At 32.9% G+C, this 17,875-nt stretch overlaps 2 protein-coding genes, 1 long non-coding RNA gene and 1 other non-coding gene across 5 annotated transcripts; 1 reads left to right on the top strand and 3 right to left on the bottom strand.

The window, feature by feature from the left end:
• Positions 1-53: 53 nt before the first annotated feature.
• LOC122590332 lies at positions 54-210 on the bottom strand. The gene has a single exon (XR_006322472.1). It is a non-coding gene; the product is annotated as a U4 spliceosomal RNA (small nuclear RNA).
• Positions 211-4,537: 4,327 nt separating this feature from the next.
• On the top strand, positions 4,538-5,143 carry LOC122587631. Its single transcript, XM_043759804.1, has 2 exons — positions 4,538-4,598; positions 4,671-5,143. Exons 1-2 carry the CDS (start codon positions 4,538-4,540, stop codon positions 5,141-5,143), a joined length of 534 nt encoding a protein of 177 aa, XP_043615739.1.
• A 4,120-nt stretch (positions 5,144-9,263) lies between these two features.
• LOC122589870 lies at positions 9,264-11,670 on the bottom strand. Of its 2 annotated transcripts, XR_006322368.1 has the most exons (4): positions 10,923-11,670; positions 10,291-10,766; positions 10,112-10,219; positions 9,264-9,501 (listed from the first exon to the last, which is right to left on the bottom strand). XR_006322368.1 is itself a non-coding variant. In XM_043762194.1 (3 exons), the coding sequence occupies exons 1-3, from the start codon at positions 11,235-11,237 to the stop codon at positions 10,174-10,176; spliced, it is 837 nt and encodes a 278-aa protein (XP_043618129.1). In that variant the 5' UTR covers positions 11,238-11,670; the 3' UTR covers positions 9,792-10,173. The 2 variants fall into 2 exon arrangements, 1 of the variants encoding a protein (XP_043618129.1); XM_043762194.1 differs by lacking the exon at positions 9,264-9,501 and having other exon boundaries at positions 9,792-10,219.
• A 308-nt stretch (positions 11,671-11,978) lies between these two features.
• Positions 11,979-13,342, bottom strand: LOC122586482. The gene is made up of 4 exons (XR_006322009.1): positions 13,194-13,342; positions 12,549-12,619; positions 12,116-12,473; positions 11,979-12,035 (listed from the first exon to the last, which is right to left on the bottom strand). It is a non-coding gene; the product is annotated as an uncharacterized LOC122586482 (long non-coding RNA).
• Between the last annotated feature and the right edge of the window lie 4,533 nt (positions 13,343-17,875).

Raw genomic sequence — 17,875 nt, 5'->3', positions numbered from 1 at the left:
TGGTCAAAATCAAAACAAAAAGCTAAAATGTTTAAAACTGAATAAGATTGTTGGGCTTTACCCTTTAGAAAAAGGGAGCCCATCCAGAAATTCTCGACAGCCAAGGCAAAGCCAAAGCCGAGGAGGGGGTTTGGAAATAGTTTTCAACCAGCAATTGACGCGCCTCGGTTATTACCTCATTAGCTGCGTCATTGCCCCAAGCGCAAAGATACTGTACCCTCATGCTCATACATGGAATTTATATTAGCCTCTTTCTCAACCACCTTGCAACTTCCATCGATGTGGGATAACAAACTCATTTTTTTTCCCTTTTTTGATCCATTGAAATCAATACTTCAACGTACTCTATGTAGAACATACTTCGATGGTTACCAATTACCAAGTGTTCTGCTTTTAGAGATTGATGTTATAAATATTTAGCTGCTATATGGTCTTTTTGTACTTATGAATTGCTACAATCTGTTCGGTTCTTCCAAATTGAGAAAAAGAGGAAATTGCTTGGGTCGAACAAAAATAAGTTTGAGACTAGCAAATTGTAGGGCTTTACCCTTTAAAAAAGGGAGCCCATCCAGAAATTGTTTGAAAATCGATTTCACAGGAGCAATCTACGTGCCTCGGTGATTACTTCATTGACGCGTAGTCGCCCCAACGATGTAATTTAAGACGCCTAAACTCATCTTTTATAATAGCCTTTCAATCAATCTATATATATCATCCACCGATGTGGAACACTCACATGATATCTTTTCTTCCTTTATTTATGTATTACATATCGGTTTAAGGAATTGTGTCTACCCATGAAACGATCTGTATTTACATTTTGAAGGAAAAATAAGATTGTTACAACATAATTTATAATCAATGAAACTGAAAATAGATTTTTCTGCTTTTGGCTGTCCAAATTTTAATAGACCTTGAGTCGTAGGTTCGAAATTGGACTCTAGCATGAGGAGATAAAAGGAAAATATTTTTGCGATGCCATGGTTCCTTGCAGGATTTAAGTGGGTACCAATGCAGTATGGGGATTACGGGTTCATTCCATATTACCTTTTTTGCTCATATATTTAGTACGAACAGAATATCAATGAAATAACTAAACTTGTTTAGTGCTATAACAGGTATTGTGTTAGGCTGTTGGTTGTTTTATTTCATGCTGCAACAATCAAGATTTTGAATTATTCATACACTTATTTGACCAGTTCAAAACCAATTTATAATTCTTCATTTATCTGCGAACACCTCAAAACCGAATTTTTTAAGTCATCAGGTCATGGTTGTTCCACCTATAATCAAACTTCACACTTGTGAATTCTAAGTGCACATGACTTATCCACCGATATAGAAAGAGAGAGTTAATTAGGGGCAAGGGTGTAGTCGGCAAAAAGCATCGGCTAAATCGGCTGATTGGCAACCCTATAGCACATGCATCGGTTTCTTTTGGCAAGTTTAATCGGCAAGTTTTGGCAAGCAACATCGTCTAGTTTTGGCCGATGCTACTGAACTTTGGGAGCGTATGAAATGTAACACCCCGGGCTAGAACCCGAAATATCACTGAAATTATATAGCACACAGTGGAATTATCGTAGAATATATACTACAAGAAAAATAAAGGATTCGGAGAATCCAAATCAACATTTAAGGTGCAAGATACTAAGTAAACAAGAAACCATGAATGAGACTAAAAACAAGACATTACAACTAAGATCTTAAGTAACTAAACAAGAACCCTAAATGGACAACGGATCATGGATCCATGGGAGTCCCAATCCAAGCTCTAGCAGAAACGACAAGTAGCCAATCAATACTCCAACTTCACATGAATACCTGAAAAGTGCACTAAACAAAGTCAACACTAGGTTGATGAGTTCGTAGTGATGGATCACAAGGAGCCATCGACAATAATCACAATACATATAAGGAAGATCAAGCATACAAGTAGCCTTCACGTACCATACTATCAACCCATCATGATTTCACGATATAAACAAGCGTGTAATGGTAAACACAAACAATGCCAATGCCAAATAGGAATCATATGCAAGTCAATGTCATAATGTGTATGATATGCATGCCAATGTCGTGATGCGTGTGATATGTATGGCCAACATGCCATCTATGCAACGATACTCACATGTCATCACCATGACCAATGTGGCATCTCAAAAACGTCGGCGAATATACGTCTATAAACCCGGATGACCAACACCAGTGTATACGTCTATACCTGGATAAACACATTTGTCTCAACAGACAACCAAATCATCTCAATGCAACCATCATAATGCAAGCCCAGGAATTCATCAATCCAACAACCATTAAACCAACAATATCCATATCATTGCCTAAGCGTGTTGCCTCTATCACCATTCCATCAATAGTCAACCATCAATCCATCTAACCAAATGTCATGCGTACATACACTTAGGAGGATTCTACTTTCAACGAGTTCTCGATGCTTATATATAGGGTCACCCGCAGCCTTCCCACCACATCTCAAACCTTTTGAAAGCAAAATCGACTTTCATGTATGTACATCTATCCTAAATAACCACATTAACCAAACATATGCATAATAACAAACAATCCATCAAACAATCCGTCAATCATCAAACAAACCAAAACTATACGTACATACACTTAAGAGGATTCTACTTTCAACGAGTTCTCGATGTTTGTATACAGGGTGTACCAGCGGCTAACCCTCCACATCTTAAACTCCTTGAAGGTATAACCGACTTCCATGTAGGTACATCTATCCTAAATATTCATCATATCACAATCAAAAGCGCAATCCATCAACAGTTACAAGCTAACCATCAATCAAACCACAACTCGAAGCATCATCCAATCACACAATATACAATCATAAACGTATGCATCATGAATCAAATAAACCAACAAGACATCAATAAGTCAATCAAACAATCAAACACGTATAGGTGCACTTTCCAGCCCGAATCTCAATTGAGTAGGGAGCTACAGAACTCACCTTGGCTTCCAAGCTACGATAACGAGTTCATGAAAAGTTACAAACGCTCAACAACCGCTACGAGTCCGCAACCTAGAAATAAATATCATATTATCATCAAAGTCAACTCTATAGTCCTAAACAATTTGGTTTAGTAAGATTAAGGTCGAGTCACAACTCTTAGACGTCTAACCGCTTTCCCGCGTAAGAACAAGACACATTCAACTCGACATTTTTAGAAATGGAGAAAGATTCATGAAAAATGAATGTTACTACAAGATAGTAGACTCTTATACGATTCCAACGATAGGTCATATGACTCGATTGGACTTACGGATCAAAAGTTATAAGCGTTTGAAGTTGACAAAGATTTTTGGTTCAGCAGTTTTTCATTGCGGCGTAGTGGGAGGTGTCAGACCCCATTGCGGCACAGTGAGCCTTATCTGCAGCCAAACAGCATCAGGTTTCGAGCTATAACATCCCAAAACTCCATTTTTGACTTAGTGATCGACCCAAGGACCTTTCCAACTCGTTTTTAAGCATAAATACACATATATAAACATAAACCAACATAACCCACTTCACAAATCCAATCCAAACACTCGATCCAAGCTTGATTTTCGGATTTAGTTCCTTAAAACCCTAGAAAACTCAAAAACGATTTTTAACTCGAATTGTGACCCAAATTCGTTTGCAATCAACTACAAACATGTAAATAAACATGAAATGATCATTATGAGATGAATTTAACTTACCAAAACCTTCACCTCGTGTCCAAACCCGAATTTGACCCAAATGGGTGTTTTCTTCCACTTTGAAACCTGAATTTTTGATATGATGAAGATGAGATGATGATGAAGCTTAATGTTGTATTAATCTAGCTTGAGATACACTAATTGATGAAGAAAATTTAGAGAGAGAGTGAGATTGTGTGTGTGCTCTTGGAAGAGAATTAGAGAGAGAAGGAGATAGGGGGAAATGAAAGGGTGGTGGAGGTTGGAGGTGAGGATGAGGGGGTGGGGTTGGATCATGGGTTGACCCGCTTCACACATTACTAGCTCAAATAAATCGTTGCCCTTTTGTCGTCTAAAATCATATCGTCCAACGAGTAGTCAAGTGACCCATTAAGCGTTTTTCCCATCATTTAATTGAATTTAATAAGCATTTTTCATAGAAGTCAAAGGGTCAAAATTCGCGGATGTTACATGAAATGACCTTTTTTTTTTGTTTTTTGTGACTTTTTTTTTCTTTTCCCAACTTCTATACTGTATATACATACACATATTATCACATATTTATCAAACAACCATACTCACATACAATCAAACACCAAACATACTATCACATGCTATCAAATTTCATAAAGCAAAATGTCTGGCGATGAACTACCTGTATATAAAATCCCTGAATTCGGAAGTTCTGATTTCTCGTCGTCGTCATTGTCTTCTGGCAGCTTTGAGTTTTTAGATTCTGTTGCTTTTATAGCCTTAGAAGAAGACACTGCATCTTCTTTTTCTACACACTCACGAAGATTTATTTGGAGATCGGCACTCAGCTCATGAAAGATTGATGTCCATGTACTCTGTGGATGACCCGATGTTTGAGGACGATGTCTTCCGTACGAGATATCGTATGTCGAATAGGTTGTTGTTGAAAATCGTGGAAGATATCACTGCATCATTTCCATAATTTTGGTCTTCAGTTAATGCGGCGGGTATCAGAGGGTTCTCGGGAATTCAAAAGTGCACGTGCGCGCTACGGCAACTAGCGTACGACAACCACGCCGACAACTATGACGAGGGGTTGTCCTTCTCTACTAGAACTGCACGTGAGTGTCTAGACAACTTTTGCATCGTCATGAAGCATCTTCATGGTGAAGAGTATTTGCGTTCTCCGACTAGCCACCATGTTGCGCGTTTATATGAGGCGCATGAAGCTAGACATCATTTTCCTGGCATGATCAGTAGCATCGACTGTACCCACTGGACTTGGAGAAACTGTCCAAATATTTTGCGTGGGCAATACCACCGGGGTGATCATGAACGCCCGACTATCATACTTGAGGTTGTTGCTTCCTATGATTTATGGTTTTGGCATGCGTATTTCGGTGTTGCAGGGTCAAACAATGACATCAATGTTTTGAAGCAATCGCCCAATGAATGGGAAGTCTCCTGAGTACGGGTTTACCGTAAATGGTCACTATTACAACAGATGATACTATCTAGGGGATTGTATTTACCCACCTTGGTCTTGTTTTGTGAAGGCGTATGCATATCCGGTCGCTCGTAAGGAGAAGATAATGAATAAACTCCAAGAATCCACGAGAAAAGACATTGAGCGAGCATTCGGGCTTCTGAAGAACAAGTGGGCTATCATCGATCGACCGTCACGAATGAGGGACAATGAAAAGATCACTAACGCGATGTATGCGTGTGTTATTATACATAACATGATACTCAAGGATGACGGCAACGCGATATCACCGGTGTACATCAGGGATCCTCCGAACGATCTTCGTGCTATCAACCCTAATTTTCTCTATAACTTACGTAACGAAGAGACGCATTGCATTACATGTTACGTCGTGATATTATGGCGCACGTGGGAGATCTAGATATCGATGTCTAGTAATCTTGTTTTTAATTTTTAAGTATTTGTGTGTTTTATTTTTTAAATAAATGTAATATTTTATTTAGTTGTATTGTGTTTTTTAAGTTTAATAAAAGTTTAAGATTTGTTTTGTAAAATTTTTTCAATTGACAAATTGACAAAAATTGACAAGAATTGACACTATAGCATGTAGTTTGACAATTTTTGGATAGTTTTTGGCAAGATTTGGCTTGGACAATGGCATGTTCTCATTGGCTTAAACTTTGCCAAACTTGTCAATTTGTCACAAGATTGGCACTACATCCTTGTAGGGTTAATTACTATGTGACACAAACAATGGTCAACGTGGCTAGTAGCCAATATATACAATTATATTTATATATGGGAGATGATATTTGTACCATTTGTTTTTATTAATCTACTAAGGTTATGCATGAATTATTTGTACTGTATGTTATAAAATTTGTACAATTTGATAAATTTATCAAAATGTTTGGTACGGATATCAATTCATTAAATATGACATTTTAAGAGTCCTTAGCTACTATAAAGTGTAAGTTTTTCTGCATGCATTACAAGTAAATGGTGATTTGAGCTGTCAAATATTAGTTAGTTGGATGACTTAGTCAGCTAATTATATAGTCTGAAGTAAAAATAGGGTGAACATGTGTTTCTTTTTCTTTTCTTACACGTGTATCTAATTCTTAAAGCTTTTTAAAGGTTTTTTTGTATGCTTACAACCTCACTTCCACCGTCAGAAACTCTTCCAAAAAATTCTCGAGTACCATCTCCATTTTATGATTTTGTCTCATACATTTGCTCTCATCTTTTGAGAAGTACACTCAATAAATTAAATATAGTTGAAAGTGTTTCTAATTTACCTAAATAAAACACTCACAGTGATGATTCGTTTAACAACGATTGAATACCTCTTCTTCTATCTATATCTATGTCTTGTTGATTACAAAAATAAAAACAAAACAAAGCTACATTTCTCACGTCACTTAAACTTCAATTAAAAACTGCAAAATGGATTTGAAAAAGAAAAAAATCGTATAAATGACAGTGAACCAAGGCAAAAGAAAAAACCCCACCCACATAGGTTTTTACCACTCGTTCTCATTCCGTATTATTATTAAGGGATTTTCTATATTGTGCCCACTAAGCAGAGATTATAGGCATTTAACACTATCGGTTTTCTATTAATCATTACATTTAATAATATAATTATATTATTTAATCTCAATCATACCCTTTGCACAGATTATAGGCATTTAATACTCTCGGTTTTCTATCAATCATACCCTTTGTATTATTATTTAATAATACGAGCATGGTACCCGCACAATGCGACGGCGGTGGTGGAAAAGACGGTTTAATGGTGTCGGTGATGGTACTATTGGTGGTGGTGGTAGTGTCAAGTGCTCTAGATGGAAATTTTTAGAAGATAAGGGCTTAAAGTGTTAAGTATTAAAATAAGGGTTTATGGTGTAAATTAATTCATTAAGGACAAACTTGGTAATTTATAAAATTCTTTCTATACTGGGTTTTTATTAAGGGGCAATTTAGTAATTTCGTATGTGACATATGAGTAACTATTTCTATTTTGAGGGAGATGCATAATCTATCTTTATATATACTAAAAGACAACTGAACTAATAACTTATTAACCAGTCATATCTCTTAATTTTATCTAATTGAAAATTGATGATGTCATAATTATAATAAATAAATTATAATTTACGATTTATGGATATCTATACAATTGATCAATATATATCTAAAACATGCGATATATATAATTTATGGATGCTTTAAATACTCTTTGGTTCCATGTCAATTTATGGATTATAATATATATTTAAAACATGCAACGTATTATATAATTTAGGGACACATCATATGTATTATATATATATATATTATGCAAGTTAGCCTTTTGGACAGGAGAATATAATTGAAAGGATACAATATAGAATTGAAGTTAAAAAACTTCTATGAATGTATGACTATATCGGTAAATATAGTACAAGCTAAAAAGAACCATGATGGATCGACTTTTTTTACTAAAATAACTTATGAGGCTTTTTATTAAAATGAAGGTGAAAGTTTGATACACTAAAAGTTATAGCCATGAGTTTATTACTTTACATAACTTTTAATCAGTTTTTTGTGTTTTGATATCTAAAGATGAGTTCCTTTTATATGTAATAGGCATACGCAATCCAAATTACAAAGGTATCTGTTTTTACTATATTTTGAGTTTTGGATAGTAGCACAATATAATCCTAATGATATTTACAAAACTACACTCAAGAAACAAACATGCTATTTAATGATTCAGTTCAACAGTATGACTAATAAAAACATGTCGTTTACGTAACGAGCTACATTCAAACACTTTATAATCCAACCAAGTTTAACGTTTTATCTAATCCAACCAACTATATTAGCTATATACGTACATATAGTTGGTACAAAACTTGCGATAAAGCGATCGAGGACACTCGCGAAGGCCAACGATGAGTACAAACGGAATGATGCAAGGGACCTCGACAACTCCCAACACCGACGGGTGGCGAATGGGACGTGGTCATAACATTTTTAATTACGTTCTTACGATCTTTCAGGGTTGCTTTTTAGATATTTTCTTTTGAATTAATAACACTTTTTAGATTGTATATAGTTAAACTTTGATAATAATCTAATCTTTATAACAAAATAAACCCGTGTATTTGACACGGGTCTAAAATCTAGTAGATAATTATATTAATCATTACATTTAATAATTATATTATTTAATCTCAATCATACCCTTTGTACAATATAAACTTTTACTCAATTCCTATGTACAATATAAAATAATATTATGATTCTAAAAATTACCACTAAAATAAAATTTATCAAAATTACCACTAAAATAAAATTTATCTTAGACAATCGATTATGATATTAATCTTAATGAGCAAATATATATTTTCAATCAAGTAATTCAATATTACAGTACGTATAAATTTTTTATAAGAATTTCTTACAATTTCCCCTCGAAATTTTCTACTTATTTTCTCATTTATCAAAATGCTTATTTACAGTGTCGTCTTTAAAAATGTAAAATAATTTCGAGGCCCCACTCGCGTATACGAAAAGAGGCTCATAAAATAAGCTTAAGCTTTTTAACAAAATTTTACAAAATGTACTCGATTTTCAATACGAAAAGGAACGATTGTCAACAAAAATAGAGAAAAAAAACGACAAGATTTCTTTTGTTATCGGCAAGGAAAACCTGACGTTAAATTGGTCGATCACCCAAAAATATAAAGACATTGGATATCTAAAAAATGTGAATGCAAGACAAAATATGAGTATAAAATTTGAAGCGAACAAATGAAATAGTGATATAACATGTGATAAAAGTATAAAACAACATAATTTTAATCCAATTTTTTCTTTTAAATTTTAAGGAAAATTTCATATATGTCCCAATATGAAACCCTAATTACTTATTTGTCCTATTTAATTTAATAATTTCATATTTTAAGTTAAAATTAACATATTTATCCAAATCATTTATAAAATAAATTATAACCAAATTTTCATTTGTAAATTCCTTATTTGACCTTGGGAATAAATAACTGACTTCTTACCCACATATTAATACTAACAGAATTATACAAACATAGCTCCCGTCATCTGCACAAAAAATAACACCATCCAAATATTTATAATATGTAGCCTCTGATCTCTGTTTCATGACTGTACAAAGTTTTACATCGTCCATATATCCCAAATGTATATAACTATCATCGACATTCCACATCAACACGGAATAAAGGATACGACCGTGGATTGCTTCAGCTGCAATATGCCCAATACAAGAGATGCAACACAGTACAACACTCAATCCCATGAATGCATATGTGAACCTGCCACATTATATTGTATGACATCATTGACAACACAATATATGACCAACCTTTATATTATAAAGCATCTCATTAATACTAGAATTCCCCCGTCTGTATCACTTGTTTATTTGTCCACAAACCAAACTTAAGACCTACTATTTTCCTTTTTTAAGACATATTCTTATTTTATTTTTTTTTACTCGTTAAAACAGTTTGAATGATGCTAAATAATCATGTTTACCCACCAGCACAATTCTATTTTTTCTTTTTTTGGGGGAACAATATACATTACCATGAAGAACTAGTGCAACACACAAAGATAATAATCTAAATAGCTAAAAACACTACTGTCATAGTACTACAAAGATAACTTTGGTAGAACCCATTAGCTAAAAAACAAGATAGGTCCAAATGATGACACACTAGATGATGACCAAACTTGTGTGCAGAATAGTAACCATACAAAACAAATGCTATACACTGACGTTGATAAGACCATCTGTAGTAGAAAAAAAAAGGAAACCGAAAACATGCAGGAACCACAACAATATCCCTTTTTAGTTCTCTTGCAAACCAATTAGCAAAACCTTCTAATTAAGAAGAAATTCAGCAATCAACCCATTCTAACCGAGAAGAATAAGCTCCATTCGTTTTATTAGAACTTGATGAGCTATTTGCAAACTTAAAACCTCATATTGCACAACTTTCACGAGCTTTTGTATTCTTTCCTCGCCTCCTAAAATAACAGATAATTGTTAGCATTCATTAAACATTCCAGGGGGAGGATAAAATAAGTAATTAATTAACCTTTTACTCGTAGATGATTGATTTGGATCAGGAACTTGAGATGTTGGATTCTTGCACTTTTTTTCATGGTGTCCATACCCACCGCATCGTGGACATTTCTTTTTTCTTTTGGCCTCACCAGGTGGTTTAATTCTATCTTTGCGGGGTCTTCCAGGTGGGCGTTTTAGTATAGGTGGATATATTCTTTCACTGGTTTCCCTCTCCACCCATTGATCCTTTCCCGGTAATGGTGCAATTTCAAGGGCATAGGCTTCTATGAAGTTTGTGATTGTGAAACATGAATCTACATATTTTACCCAATCAGTATCTCTTGTAAACGCAATGAATGCCGCAGCATGTACACATGGAAGACCTGTGACTTGCCAAACCCGAAAAGTACATTTTCTCTCATTTAGTATAACCTCCCAACGCTTACCCTTGTATTCCACTTCAGCTCGATTGTCGCTGCTTCTGAAAACCCCATATGCGCCTAAGTTCTACATATAAAAGACAAGTAAACGAGCATTGGTAAATATTCATATCCATATCATTTGGTGTAATTTTTATAGTTTTAAGTACGGTATGTAATTTCTAGTTGGTTAAATTATATCTTTCAAAAAATAAAAATAAAAACAATAATGATATACGATTACCTTAGAGATTCCGTTGAGATACATATTAGCTTTAGGGACTAATGATCCCTTCCATTTTTCCACAATATTCCTCTTCTTATCAAATCTTCTCATAAGCTTGTCCCTAATCCCGTCGAGAAGATCAAGTACCAGTTTATAACGCAGTGCACCTAGCCAAGAATTAAATGATTCTGCGATGTTATTAGTAATGTAATCACACTTGGATGTTGTGCCAAACTTGCCTCGACTCCATATCTTATTATAATTCTCGTTGAGATACGTAACCGGCTCTGGACGTACACCCGCGATTTCCTTTAGTAACCCTATCATGCTCATTAGTACAATATGTTCTGGCAGCACTCCACAATTTGTAGTTATAGAAGTCACCACGGAAATGTTTCTTGAAGTTGCTATAAAAGTGTTTTATGCATTCTCTATTCTCAACACTAGGATAAACCTGCATTATAGCTACTCCTAGCCCCTTTTGCATAAGATGAAATAACAAGGCCATTTGGCGTCGCAATTGCTTCTTTTAATAATTCAAGAAACCAGGTCCATGAACTTGTACTTTATGATTCAATAACAGCATAAGCTAATGGAAAAATGCAGCTGTTAGTGTCAATACTAGTGGCTGCAGCTAGTACACCGTTGTACTTTCCTTTTAGATGACAAACATCCAGACCAATGTAAGGGCGGAAACCAGCAAGAAAGCCCCTAGAAGAAGCTGTTAATGAAATAAAAAAACGTTTGAAACGTTTCTTGTCACCATCCTTGTCAAATGAAATTTCAACAACACTTCCTGGGTTCCTATTTAGTAGCTCAATGAAGTATTCAAATTCACACTCTATAATTGCACACCTTGCTATGAATCGTATTCGATCGCTTTTCTCAATGAAGTATTCAAATTCATTTTGCAAGTGCATAATGGTTCAATGCTCATCTAAAAGCAATCATATTTGGATACTTTGAGTTCACTTTCATGCTTGGAGACTTCTTGATATATAAGTTTCTCCCTCGTAATTCAAAATATCACCTTCATCATCATTGCTAAGACGACTATGATAACTTTCTTCACTAGGACAAGAGTCTGAATTATCTTCATCATGGAGTTCATCAACAATTTCATCTTGTTCCCTACATGTAGAAAATTTACTCGCAAGATATATATATATATATACATATGTCCACTATATTACTTCAATTATTGTTTATACCTTTGTTGCATGTTACTAGTGCCAAAAGTATTCTTATCTGTTGTCACGTAAATGCATACTTCTTTTTCATTCGCATACATGGTAAGCATTTCCACGAACTTCTCATCTGAATCAAGCTCAATAAAGGTTTGCACTCTGGCAGTCTTGTCAACAAAAACAATCGAGAAAACAAGATCACTCCTTGATGAATAATGCTTTATAACCTCTTCATTCAGTTGATTAAAGTTGTATGTGTATGTATCCATGTAGATACATTATTGATATCCAAAGCAATACTTTTTCCTGTAAGAGTTCTTGGCAAACCGAAAGAAGCCTCCATATATATCTCAACTTCAACCTAAATTTAGATGATTCTTGCCTGAAAGTAGATTTTTAATTACACGTCATTAAGAGATAAACAAACTTTGTATTAAAATAAATCATATAGACTTACTCGATGATAGGCGATTCAACCATGTTTTCCCACCTTGGCCTTGAGGAGTCATGACTAGGAGATTTTTGCATCTAAAGCGTAAGAAATGATGATAATTATTATGTTACAATATAAGCATAATACTTAATCAGCACTATATGCTATACGAAAAACAATTGATCAATATAATCAAGCGTGATAATCAAAATCACTCATAAGCCCCAAAACTTAATCAACACTAAATCTATTTACGCAAAATAAAAACTTAAAAACTATCAGAAAGTTAAGGGTGTAGATAATAACGGATCCATGCATGTATTTGTAACAATTAAAACTAAAAACAAGAAAAATTATTAGAAAGTCATGGGTATCTAACAATGGTGCAATGCAAAGAATGACATTATTAGTAAAAAACCGGCAAACATTGTGAAGATTGTATTGATTTCTTATTAGCAAACTCTAAACCTAAAATATCACTTTCTAAATCGTCATCATGGCAACCGTGTTAACATCAAGACATTGTGATATTATGTAAATCGAAGCCCCAATGTAAACAATATTGGAGCTATGCAAGGGTCTTTAAATCTACTTCAAAAGTGATGACCACAAAAGAAACAAAGTATAACCATAAGAGGATTCGTTCATCGCAAAGAAAAAAGCACAAACCTTGATGGCAGTATGTTTACAGGGCAACCATTGAGATGAACAATATTGGTAATCTTGTCAACTGCCATGAGGTATAAACGGGATGCGATTGATATTTGGCGGGAGTGTGTTTCTCTTTGCCGCTCTCAAAGGGTAGGATGGTGAATAGGATAAGGATAAATTATTTGTGAGTTTTGATCGCATAAAAACTATGATTTGGATATACATCTTCTTGGAGATTCTTCACTGTTACATCAGTATCACATTATTCAGGACTCCCATTAGGACACTCACTGTCTATAAACAAAAGCTTCTTGGAACTTCTTTACACATCATCAATTATTTTATAATTTATCTCACACACACAAATACACATATACATATACACTACATATATATAAAACAAAACAATTATTTTAGTCGGCCCTACATACACAAAGTCCTTGAACTTCTTGGGGAAGAATATCTTGCAAGACGCAGCCACAATGACATTTGATGTGAATAACGTCCAATCGTCTTCGGCCTTCAAGGACGCTCGGGAAGACACCTATAAGCACCGGCCTAAGGTAGACAAAATCTACCAATATATATATATAACAAGGTCCTAAATTCATTCCTAAACAAATAAGAATCATGAATTCCAACTTTAATTTAGAACCATTAAATCAAATTTAATAATTTCATCTTTTATTAATGACAATATTAATACTTATACTTTATATGGTTTGTCAAAATATGTCCTTCTTAATTATTATAATATACTATAAATATAAACAATATATGACAATATTAATACTTATACTTTATATGGTTTGTCAAAATATATCCTTCTTAATTATTATAATATACTATAAATATAAACAATATATAATAAATAATCTACTAATATATATATAACAAGGTCCTAAATTCATTCCTAAACAAATAAAAACCATTGGATGAGCTCCAACTTTGATTTAGAACCATTAGATCAAATTTAAATATTTCAACTTTTTAAAATGATAATATTAATACTTTCACTTTATATGATTATAAAATAAACCCCTTTAAATCATAATTCGTAAATAAATATAATTCCATATGTGGAGGCGTACAGGAACTTTCCATCCATTTATTAACATGTATACCATAAATAATAACTATTAATACTAATACATAGATTTCATAACCTCGCAAACATCTACAACATCTTTCACATTTACCAGTAGCCTCCAATGCCAATTTATGAAGAAAAAAAACTATTAGAATAACTAGACATCCTGTGCATTACAATTTACATGCACACAAAAAAAAATCATAACTAACAATTAAACATAGACTTGAATGCGGGCAATTAATTTTAACATGTCAATTATTATCATTAGACATAAAACACATGTTAAACAATACATCGTTAATCTTAAAACATAAACTTTGATGACGAAATATAAACTTGCGATGTTCTTGGCAGATAAATATAAGAAGCTGAAAACTTTGATTGTGAAAAATTAAAATAGACTAAATTTGTATCACATGAATTGTTTAAAGGTTTAATGATAAAAATAAAAAGTCTTAAAAGGATTTAGTGGTTAAAGTGTGAAAACTAAAATATTACCACCCTAGATAAAGAGAAAAAATATAAAACTCAAGAAGTTAAAGTAACGTTTACATAACATGCTAACTTAAACACTAAAAAAAAACAAAAAAAACAAAACTCTACTAAGCAAGCAGGGAGGCATCTGAGCCAGCTAACTTCACTATTCACGTGAAAAAAGTTTTGTTAAACATAGGTAAAAGTAAAAAAGTTTTAAAAGAATTTAGTGGTTAAAGTGTGAAGGACTAAAATATTACTCTCCAGAATAAAGGGAAAAATAAAAAAAAAACTTAAGAAGTTAAAGTAACATCTACACAACACATTAACTTAAACACTAATTGGAAAAACAAAAAGAAAAAAGAACAAACTAAACAGGCAGGTAAGCAGTTGAGCTAGCTGCCAGCTAACTTCACTGTTCACGCGAAAAACTTTAAATAGGTTGTAATATAAGACTATAAGACTACCATTAAAGATTAGTGAATACAACAATAAGTTATTTTAGTTTCAAAAAATTACCATCAATCTACACAGATGTATGTCCAGAAAACACGACAACGATAGTGGTAACGACGAAGGTGTAGTGACAGCGACAATGGTCGTGAGGTGGTGCAGTGGTGAATGTAAAATTATTAATGTAAGAGGAGTTAATATGTTTATTTAATGGGTTGGAAGATCTATGTTGTAAGTTATTTCATTAAAGGTATTATAGATATATAGACCAAGAAGATATTTACATTAGTGGAAAAAAAAGAGAGCAATATGATCATTTCAAAAACTTAATTATTTAAAGGGGCATGAATAGTTTGTTTTATATAGTAGTATAAAAGTACAGATAAAAAAGAAAAAAATATATAATAGCTGCAATAAAACTAACAAATTTAACAATATTTTCTTGAGAACTATATTAATTGTAAAAGTTAGATGAGTTCTAACTTTTAATCACAACCTAGATCAAAATAATTATGTTATTTCTATATTTATTATTGAAGAAACACAACATTAGTCCATATATTTTGTATAATTTAACGAATTCATGATATATCTATAATCGATGTATGAATATAGTATTTGAGTGATTCCAATTTTGATTGTTAATTATTAGTTTTATTTTAATAATTAGGTTTTCTTTTATTCGATATGTAATTATTAGGTATAACTTTTATATAATAAACCTTGTGTATTCAATTAACTAATTAAAGATTATTTTTTGAATAATTAATCAGTATTCGACATCAGGAGACCTCTCACCATTTAATAGTGAAACTTTACACGTATACTGGATTATGAGATGAAAACCATAAGCCGATTATATAAGAGTTTTGTAGGTAGTCACGTACAACATTATTACACGCATAAAGTTGTATCAATACGTAATGAATATTAAGAAATCATTTTTATTTATTAAAAAACTTATGATCTGTTTGATGGTGATAGGAGTATCAAAACTGCTCGATTTGGAGAATGTAAATATGAAAATACAACTTCCACTACTCTTTGCAACCATCTTTTTTTTCGAATCGAGTGGTTTCACAATCCTACAACCATCAAACACATGATACGTTCCTCTCTTGGAATATATCAAACTTGAAGCACTTTCAAAGACTCGTTGAAATATTTCTTGTATTATTCCTCATAAGAATTTTTACATTACATAAAGTAAACTTTTTAAAAAATGCATTTCAAAAAATAAATTTATTAGTGTAATTATGATGATTTAATTTATATGAAAAAGTACATTATGCAAAATTAGCTTGTTTGAAAGTACATAAAGGGTCTGTTTTACAGGGGTTATTCTTTCGAGTTTATAAAAGAAACTTTTTAAAAATAATAGTTTTGTTTAAATATGTATTTGAGATAAAAAAAAAAAAATTAGCCCCAAAAACTTCCTAATGGCTTTGAAAGATTTTTAAAATAAAGGCTCGAGTAAAAAGAATTGAAATAAAAATCTCATCTCCCAGCCTTATTTTTAAGTTCTAGCTCTAATCTCCCAGCCACAATTCTAGCTTGAAGAGTGCCAAAATAATTGTTGAGAAAAAAAAATTACATAATACAAAATGAATATTTTTGAAAAGCTAACTGTATATCTTACGATTATATATTTATTGTAGGGATATTTATAGTTTTGAATGTATAGTTTGGGATCTATGAAATTATCCCTTTATTGTATAACCGTATGTATAAATATTGTCACACCCCACCTTAGACGGAATCGTAGGATATGACTAAAAGATATAGCAATGACACATGGACTTTATAATAGAGTCATACTAAATGAAATTCAAATAAATATAAATTCCATAAACGGAAAGTCTAGGCAACACGCCTCAAATAGCAAAGAAGTAATAATTGCAAATAGCGTTCAATGTTTCACATGCAATCTAGGAGTCCATGAAGGATCTCTTTATTGGTCTTCCTAAAGTCCATAAGCTCAATCTTCTTAAACATTGTTATTACCTGAAAATGAATGCTCGAAAATGTCAACATAATGTTGGTGAGTTCGTAGGTTTAAAGGAATACAAATGAGTTTGCTGTGCATGATATATCAAGTTTTGGACAATAGCGTAAATATAAACATGTAGTAGCATACTAAATAATGATCAATGCCATCATAGTTATCCAACAACAAAATCCTCATCACTCCTGCCAACAACTCAATCATGCTTTAAATACCAACAACTACCAGCTGGAGTATAAAGTTGGTCGATAGTTTTCCAATAGTCTTCAATAGATATCAAAAGACATCTATTGCATCAAAGAAATCAATACAAGCAAGCTAGCATACACATTTCATAATTACACGTATTTGTCCATGAAAACAAACAAGTTTTTGACACAGCTAGTAAAGAAATGAAAAGTGTTTTGAGCATCATTTTCCCCCAAAGAAATAATATAAAAAGGGGCCACGAAACTCACCTCAACAAGCAAGTAGTTATGCAAATCCAACAAGGTCGCTAGAATCTATACAACATATAAATATGAACAAGTTACAATTATGGACATGGTCAAGAACCGTCCATTGTAACCCGTATTTGATGAAATACACATATGGCTATTTTCAAAATATTCACAACTGATTTGTCATATATTATTAAGTTACAAGTCACATAACTTAATATATAATATTTGTTTT

The sequence above is a fragment of the Erigeron canadensis genome, chromosome 2 (assembly GCF_010389155.1).
Source record: "Erigeron canadensis isolate Cc75 chromosome 2, C_canadensis_v1, whole genome shotgun sequence".
In the NCBI taxonomy this organism is placed as follows: Eukaryota; Viridiplantae; Streptophyta; class Magnoliopsida; order Asterales; family Asteraceae; genus Erigeron; species Erigeron canadensis.
This window is presented reverse-complemented; position numbering and strand designations above follow the sequence as displayed.

Excerpts from the sequence above, each read along its gene's own strand:
- LOC122589870 (XM_043762194.1), bottom strand. The coding sequence starts at position 11,237 with ATGAGCATGATAGGGTTACTAAAGGAAATCGCGGGTGTACGTCCAGAG. Across the intron at positions 10,767-10,922 it reads ATCTCAACGGAATCTCTAAG|AACTTAGGCGCATATGGGGT; the intron begins GTAATCGTATAT and ends TTTTATATGTAG. Across the intron at positions 10,220-10,290 it reads CAATCATCTACGAGTAAAAG|GAGGCGAGGAAAGAATACAA; the intron begins GTTAATTAATTA and ends CTGTTATTTTAG.
- LOC122587631 (XM_043759804.1), top strand. The coding sequence starts at position 4,538 with ATGTCCATGTACTCTGTGGATGACCCGATGTTTGAGGACGATGTCTTC. Across the intron at positions 4,599-4,670 it reads TGTCTTCCGTACGAGATATC|TTAATGCGGCGGGTATCAGA; the intron begins GTATGTCGAATA and ends TTTGGTCTTCAG.